General features: G+C 49.7%; 1 protein-coding gene across 3 annotated transcripts in view; it reads left to right on the top strand.

Annotated features, from left to right (window-relative positions):
- Klhdc4 (kelch domain containing 4) overlaps positions 1–8,652 on the top strand; it is a 31,289-nt gene that overhangs the window by 8,898 nt on the left and 13,739 nt on the right. For all 3 annotated transcript variants that reach the window (XM_021170063.2, XM_029480892.1, XM_021170062.1), the window contains one exon: positions 1,902–2,038. In XM_021170063.2, coding sequence (XP_021025722.1) covers positions 1,902–2,038 — 137 coding nt within the window. The remainder of the gene's footprint in view (positions 1–1,901; positions 2,039–8,652) is intronic.

The following is an 8,652-nucleotide window of genomic DNA, read 5'->3' as shown; positions in this document are numbered from 1 at the left end:
GCCTCATGTGGTTTGCATCAAGCTTGGTCTGTCCTGAGTTCTTGGGTGTCCGCTATTGTCCTGAGGCCTGAGCGAGGGGCTCCTCTCGGAGTCTTTCAAGCCCGGGGCTAAGTAGTGGCAGGTTGGTTCTTTGCTTTTCTGAGGCAGTCTCACTATGGAGCCTTGGGTCTTGAACCCACAGAGATGGATCAGCCTGCCTCTGCTTCCCAAGCTTTGGGTTAAGGGTGTGAAGCACTGTCCTGTCACTGGGTTACCCATTCTCTGCAGTGTTAGCACAGTCGTGGGGCTCTGCACCTGTAGCAGGGAGCCCATCCCATGGCAATCCCTGCTGAACAGCGGTGGAAGCGTCAGCTTGAGTTTTGATTCTCTGGGCTGAGGGGCTGGTGTAGCATTATTCTGCTTGCCATGCGTCCTCGGGCTGAACTGGTTGAGACCGTGGACACTTGTGCAGAGGGAACCCAGGGCAGGCCTTCCTTCACGGCTCCTGTCAGCCCTTTCCGGTCTTATGTCTTGTCTGTGCTGCTGTATGTGACACATGCCAGGTTAGAGGAGTCTGCTCTTCACAGTTTGGGAGGCAAGTAGCATCTTAGTGCTCTGTAGGGTGTGGTCGCTGGTAGAGGATCAGAAGCTTAGAGTAATCCTTCGATACATAATTAGGTTGAGGCTAGCCTGGGCTACATGAGGCTTTGTTTTTATTTATTTATTTTTTTAATTATCTTTAATCTTTTCTCACACTCCAGTTGCTATCCCCGTCCCATTCAGCTCTCCAACAGTTCCTCATCCCATTCCTTCCCCCACTGATCTTCAAGAGGATGTCCCCACCCTACCCCCTACACCCACCAGACCTCCCCATTCCCTGAGGCCCCAAGTCTCTCAAGGGCTAGGTGCTTCCTCTCACTGAGGCCAGACCAGGTCGTCCTCCACTGTGTATGTGTCGGGGGCCTCTTTAGCTCTTTGGAAATAAGTTTGGGATGTTCCACGAACTCTTGATGCTGTGTTCATGCTCCTTCGTGAGGTACTTTTAGATGAGTGGTAGATGCTTGGTGCCTAGGAGTGGGTTCAGTGGACTGAAACAGGTTGGGGAATTGGGGCTCTTGTTGCACACTTGTGAGGACCTGAATTAGGATCCCAGTATCCATGTAAAAACATAGGTGTGGTTGCACACATACCTGTAACCCTAATGTTGGCAGGGGTGGAGACAGGAAGATCACTGGAGCTCGCCACACTAACCTAGCAACAGGTTCAGTGAAAGACCTTGTCTTAAGGAGAGTAAGAGAGGAGGTGCTAGAACAGGCCACTCAGCATCCTCAGCATCCAGACACAGGCATGTGCAGCCCCATGATACATGTACATATCTCATATACATATACATGTGCACAGAGCTCACTCAGCTGCATACATTCCCATACATGTCCATATACACATACATTCACATTTATGCCTTAGACACTACATACGTGTATACACCTCATATACTCACACGTGTGCATACAGTCTATACACTCATACACACCTCACACAGGTATATATGTCTTGCATACCTTACACTCCTGTACATATACTTTACACAGTTGCGTATGCTGTACATATCATGTACACAGACATTTTTACCTCACACTCTCCCAAGTGCATACAATTCTTCCTGGACAGTACGTTGTCTGAATGTAAGTAGATGTTTATCTTGCAGTTTAGGGAAACATGGATGTGTTGGGTCTTTGAGTATAATTAATATGCCTAGGGAAGTTTGTTCTAGAAGCTTCCCCTTGGAGGCAAGAGACAGTAGTGGCTGAGGGAGTCCCTGAGATTCTAGGTGGATGGTGTTGATGCTGCTGTGGTCATGCTGGGGCCAGCTGTGCTGTCTTGGGGGGCTCACCTAATCTGTTTTTTTTTTCTTTTAACAGGCTGTGGTGGTACCCCAGGGTGGTGGGCAGCTGTGGGTCTTCGGTGGGGAGTTTGCATCTCCCGACGGTGAGCAGTTCTACCATTACAAGGACCTCTGGGTCCTGCACTTGGCCACCAAGACCTGGGAACAGATTCGGTAAGATTCTGGACACGAGCCTGGGTCCTGGCCTCAGCTTGTGTTCCTGATTAGGTTTGAGTTATGGGCAGGGCAAGGAGTGGGTAGGGTACTGTCCTGTGTGCTGGGAAGAGCTTTGGTGGAGGCATTGTTTGGGGTGGTGAGCAATGAGCAGTGTTGGCCTGAGTCACCCTGTCATAGCTGCTGCAAGTAGAGCTGAACATGATAGAGACCTGTTGTGTTAGGACCAGGGTGGCCCTTAGTCAGAGAACGGGGCAACCTTCATGGGTCTCAGGAAGCCTGGCTTAGGGTGCTGGGGCTTGAGTCCACCTCTGCTGCGTGCCACCACTGTGTCTCTGTTACGGTATCTGCATGAGAATCGCTGTGCAGAGGAGCCTGGCAGACTGGCTGATTGCCAGCAGACTTTCTGACTTCATCTTCTTTGGGTGCCACTGAGTCCTGCGCCAAGCACAGTGTAAAGGTGCTGTCCTTTCTGCTGATAAACCTCTAAGCCAGCGTTGGAACAGGGGCCAGAGTCTCCTGGCCTTTATTTTTTTATTTATTTATTTATTTTCGAGACAGGGTTTCTCTATGCAGCCCTGGCTGTCCTGGAACTCACTCTGTAGACCAGGCTGGCCTTGAACTCAGAACTCTGCCAGCCTCTGCCTCCCAAGGGCTGGGATTAAAGGCGTGCGCCACCCCTGCCCAGCACTCTCCTGGCCTTTATTTATGTATGCAGTGGTCTGTCTGTCTGTCTGTATTCCTTGCACACTGAAAGAAGGCACCAGATCCCATTATAGGTGGTTGTGAGCCACCACGTGGTTGCTGGGATTTGAACTCAAGACCTCTGGAAGAGCAGTCAGCGTTCTTAACGCTGAGCCATCTCTCCAACAAAGTAGCAAAGTAGATTGTATTTTTAGTGTGTGATTTCTGCCTCTAAAACTCTTGAATTTCCAAATAAACAGTGCTCTTCTCTGAGGCTCAAAATTATGTAACAAAGCAGCCTGTAGGGCAGCTCCATAAAGCTTTCATTCCTCCACCTTTTCTGTTGGAGACAGAGTCTCACCATGTAGCCCTGGCTGGCTGAGAACTAGCTGGCTTGTAGAGAGTCCCAGTCAGGAAAGCCCAGGAGATTTCCGGTCACTTGGCTCCATGTCAGGTCACGTGAGACGCCTGTGTGCCCTGACCTGCTCCCTCTGTCCTCATCTAGTAGATTCTGTCTGAATGTGTTTTTCCCTGTACATTGGCTTTGAGAGACCAGCAGTGCTCATTATGTGAACAGGGTCCTTTTCTCTTGACTCTGCACGCTGAGAGTCTGCACATCGCCACGTCCCACCGCAGGCACGGGTTCGAACTACTGTTCAGCATGGGTTTGTGCTCGCTGGCTCTAGCCTGGCTGGCAAGCAGATTCTTGTTCCATAGCCAAGTGGCACTGCCCAGCAGCCCCAGAGAGACTCGTTGCTGTATCTGGGCGAGTGTGGCGACTCTAGTCTCTGCTTCTCTGCGTTAGTGTATGTTTCTGTAGCTGTTGACAGTCAGCAGACATCCATGCACATGAAGCCACTTCAGCTGCTCGCTTTCAGGAGGATAAGCGTCATGGTCACAGGAGCCTGTCAGTGCATCAGTGCTGGGGACACAGCAGTGCTCAGGGCCATTTGGAGAGTCCTTCAGGCTCCGGCTTGAGTGAGAGCTGCACACAGTGCCTGATTTACATAGAGTTGGCCTGGTTCTGGTTTGGCAGTGTAGATTCTGTGTGCATACCTGTGAGTCATAAAGAAGGTACACAGACTCCAAGGCCAGACCTCACTCCCCTGCAGTGGAGGGTAAGCAGAGGGCTGGACTGGTCTCCTCCTCCTCTTTAAGCAGGACTCAGCTGCGGCCTGTGGTCACCAGGCCATGTGCAGTGACGCCCTTCCCGCCCCATGGCTGGTAGCTGGTGCTGGTTAACATCTTTCCCTGTATTTGAAACCCAATCAGAAAATGAAGAGGTTGGAACACCGATAGGAGGAGAGTCAGAGCCTGCAAGGACAACAGAAACCATATTCCTGTTGGGTATGTGTCCAGCCTGGGGAGGCCTGAGGCCATGCCCAGGAGAACCCTCTTGATAGTTTGTTGTTGCTTGTTGCAGTCTGTTTCTGTTTTGATTTTCTGAGACAGTCTTTCACTCTCTAGGCCAGACTGGCTTTGCATTCACAGCAGTCCTGCCTCAGCTCCTGAGTTTCATGCCCACTGCAATAGCTTTATAGTAGCTCTTATTATAGAGTGACTTATGTAAAGCTATATTATCCTTTAAACAGTGCGAGATTTGTACTCAGTAAGTAAAGTGCCTGACACCTGTGTTAGGGTTTTTAAAGAAACTGCTGATAGATTGAGTCTTTATATAAGAACAGGATTTATTAGACAGGCTTAGTCTGTGGTCCAGCTATTCCAACAATGGCTGTTTCCTGATGGAAAGTGTTAATAGTTGGTTGGTCTATAAGGCTGGATGTCTCAGATGGTCTTCAGCCTATGGTAAACCATAAGCAGCAGGCTTGAATACCAGTAAAGGAATGAATTTGCCAGTGAGAGTGACGGTGACCAGGCAGAAAGCAAAAGCTTCCTTCTTCCATGTCCTTTTGTCTAGGCTGCCACCAGAAGGTATAGCCCAAATTTAGTTGGGTCTTTCCCTTTCACATGATCCAAAATAAGAAAAATCCCTGACAGGTGTACTCACCAGCGTGGGTTTTAGTTAATTCCAAGTGGTCAAGTTGACAACCAGGAACAGTCGTCACACTGCCAGGCCTGAGAACCTTGACTACTGACCCCCTACACTCATACAAAGCCAGGCACAGTGGCACACACTAGCCTGAACACTATGGGGAGGATGTGGGGGAGGCGACAGGTCCAAGACCAGCTGAGGTAGTTAATCAGTGGGAGACCGGCTCAGTAGATGAGTAGAGAGAGATTGAGGAATTTCCCAGTGTCGACCTGTTTTCCACTTATGCACAGAAAGACTTAAGAGCGCACACATGTAACACCCCGCCCATATACATAATCATAAAGAAACTATATGATTGAGTGTTCTTAGTGCATTTACGTGGACATTGCAATATGCAGGGTCAGTCTGAAGGATTTCTAGGCCCTAAAAAGAAACCGCTCCACTCCTCAGCCGCCCAGTCCCCAGTTCGTCTCAGTTTGCCTCTTGTGGCTGCCAGGAGAAGTCTGAAACTCTGGCCTTCGGTGTCTGTCCCTCAGCATGAGCTTTTCAAGTTCGCCATGTTGTAGTGTGTGCAGTGTTTAATTCCACAGACCAGTGATCCATCGTCTGTTGGTAGGCATTGGGGTTTCTATATTTTCATATGCAATAATGCTTACTTCAGTAGATAATCAAGAAAAATTAGTGTAAAAGTGTGTGTGGTTAGCCAGGTGTGGTGGCGCACGCCTTTAATTCCAGCACTTGGGAGGTAGAGGCAAGCAGATCTTTGTAAGTCAGAGTTCAGAGCCCACCTGGTCTACAAAGTGAGTCCCAGGACTGTTAAACAGAGAAACCCTGCTTTAAGAAAAGCCAAGAAAGGTGTCTGTTCTATGATAGACCTTGTGACCTCGAGCCCGGAGTTCCAGTGGCATTCAGTCATTTGCTAAGCCTGCATGGCCTTGGCCAGTAGGTGCTGTGTAGTGTTGCAGTATAATCATGACAGAACTCAGAGCACCAGTGTTGAGTGCTTGGCTGCTCTCTCTTTGAGCTGCACTGGGGTCTGATGCATGGACATCCTCTGTGTCTAGCTCACAGCAGTCGGCCGGGGCTGGGGTTGGGGATGTTGGCTGGCAGCACTCCCTGTGGGAATGCCATTCTGTGCACAGCCCAGAAGAGCTAGAGCTTGGCGCCCACACCATTGCGTGTGTCTTTGTGCTATACATAGGCTTCTGCATGAGTGGGGCAGGCTAATTTTTTTAACTCCATATTTAGGATTGACGGCAATTGAAAACCCTATTGGAGATTGGAATATAAATGGGCTCTTGGGAGAGTAGCTGTTTTTCTAGAGGGGAACGTGGAACCTTTTTATAGCCCCTTCCCTTTTTTTAGTTACAAAATAGTGGTATTTCACTGCTGCTGCCACAAGTGCGTGGAGCCTTGGCATCTGGCTCAGCCAGAGGGTGACCTGTGGGGTTCCTGGTGAGGAAGCCGTTGGGAGGCTGGCCTGTGCCTCCATGGTTCTGGGGACATATAGCCAGCTTGTTGCCAGGGCCCTTGACTTCTGTCATTGGGTGGTGGGGGAATGCCCCATCTCCTCTGTGTCTGTTCTAGAGTAATTGGGTGTCTGGGGTGTGTGTGCTGCTTCAGTCGGACAGTGAGCACCTTCTCCAGACTCCACATGCCAGTGTGTCCGCAGCTCTCCCTGGGAGCTTGCCTCTGACCACAGCACTCAGTTCTGTCTTGAGCTTGTGCTTGTGAGAACACAGCTGTGCTGTCTCCTCACCCTGGGGTGTGGCCTGCTTCCCAAGAAGGCCTTTGCCCGTGTGCACGGCAAGGCCCTCTGCAGCGTGAGCCAGGAAGCCTGCGTGTGTACAACGCTCTGCTTCAGACTGGCTCTTTTGAGCCTGGGAATTGGTGTCTGCTGGTTTTAATCATGAATACTGGCGCTAGAACATGCTTACGAACTTAGAAGGAATAGAAAGCTGGGAGAAGGCAAAACCATTGGTTGTCAAATTGTGCACCCTCGTTCTAGTGAGATTTTCTGTGCGGGGGTTATAAGTAAGGGTGAGGGAGACCTGACTGAAGCTGCCGTCCGGCTAGAGTGGAAGATGTAAGGTAAGACTACACTAAAGGTGCCTGAAGCTCCCGTCTCCAGGATGTGTGTCTAGAGAAGGTATTGATGGCCTCTGCCTGACCTGTGACAAGTGCCATCCTGAGTAGCAGCAGCAGGGAGGTTGGTGATGTGAAGGCCTGTGGAGCACTGAGAAGTCCTCATTCTGGATTGAGCCAGGGTAGCTAGCACCCTTGTGATGTGCCTTGAGTGCTGCATCTGAACGTTCATGAATAGTGGCTTCGGGGCAGGAGCCTTCCAGTGTTGAGATTCTCTGTGTGTGTGTGTTTGGTGGGAGCCTTGAGGCAAGAGTTTCTTTCTGTCTGTAACAGAATACTGACTATCCTGGACTAGCTTTGTAGGCCAGGCTGGCCGGGAACTCACTGCTACCCCTGCTGCCTCCAGAGTGCTGAGATTGAAGGCGTGTGCCCCCTTACCTTACCCGACCTTTTTTTTTCTTTGTAAGTTGTATTTTATTTGTTGTGTGTGGGGTGAGAGACTGTAGATGTGGAAGCCAGAAGAGGGCGTCAGATCCTCAGGATGCATGGCTGTGAGCTACCCAGTGTGTGCTCCAAACGGACCCCGGAATTTCTAGGAGAGCAACAAGTGCTTTTAACTTCTGGAAAATCTCTAGCCCGAAGCCTTGGGGATTTTTACATAAAACCCTGTTTGTAGAATTTTTACATCCCCCCTTGGGAGCAGTGGGAGGAACTGGAGAGAATACTGCACAGTGGGGCTGGGGCACTGATTCCCCAGTAGGAGGAGAGGCTCTCTTAAAGAGCAGGCTACCATGAACCTGCTATCCACACTGTGGCCTTCCTCTGGCAGCCAGCACTTCTTCACCGTGGCAGGTGCTCCTCCCTCCTCCCTCCCCCCTCCCCCCCTCCCCTCAGCTCCTCTCTGTCCACTGGGGAAAGCTTGAGGAGTGCAGAAGGCGGGGCGCTGTGCAGCTCAGAGCCTTACAGCGTTTACAGCCTGCGTTGTCTTCTATGCTTAGGAAGTCTTAGGCTGACTCTTTCTAAGCAATGTTATCTGCTAGAATGTAGTAGAATTTCCACTTAAGCCTGTAGCTGGGGAAGTTTATATTCTTGTTCTTGCGTGCATGCGTTCGTGTGTGTGTGTGTGTGTGTGTGTGTGTGTGTGTGTGTGTGAGATTGGAGATGTGGGGAGGTAATATGTGTGTGGAGGCCAGAGGTCAGTATTTGCAGTATTTGGTGTCTTCGTTAATGCTCTCCATCATAGCTTTGAGACAATCTCTCTCTCAATCAACCTGGCACTCACCAGTTGGCAAGGTGCCTGACCAGATAGCCCAGGACCCGCCTATCTCCATCCCAGCGTTGGAAGCCCAGGGGCACACTGCCATCTGAGCGGGGTTTTTTTTTTTTAACTTATTAAAGGTTTGTTTATTTATTTATTGTATGTGAGTGCACTGTCGCTGTCTTCATACACAGTAGAATAGGGCATCAGAATCCATTACAGATGGTTGTGAGCCACCATGTGGTTACTGGGATTTGAACTCCGGACCTTTGGAAGAACAGTCAGTGATCTTAACCACTGAGCCATCTCTCCAGCCCCTTGTTTTTTGTTTTTAACCAGTGCTCCTTTAAAATACATATAAAGAAACAACAATAATAACACACTTATGATTCATCTGTAATCATATTATTATTATGAGCTATGTTACTATGTGTCCTAGGTGTGCCTTGAACTCACAGAGATCTAATTCTGTCTCCCCAGTACTGGCATCAAAGCTGTAGGCCACCACACCTAGCTTTTTAGAATTTTTTTTGTTTGTTTTTGTTTTTCAAGACAGGGTTTCTCTGTGTAGCCCTGGCTGTCCTGGAACTCACT

This window comes from Mus caroli, chromosome 8 (assembly GCF_900094665.2).
Source record: "Mus caroli chromosome 8, CAROLI_EIJ_v1.1, whole genome shotgun sequence".
NCBI lineage: Eukaryota > Metazoa > Chordata > Mammalia > Rodentia > Muridae > Mus > Mus caroli.
This window is presented reverse-complemented; position numbering and strand designations above follow the sequence as displayed.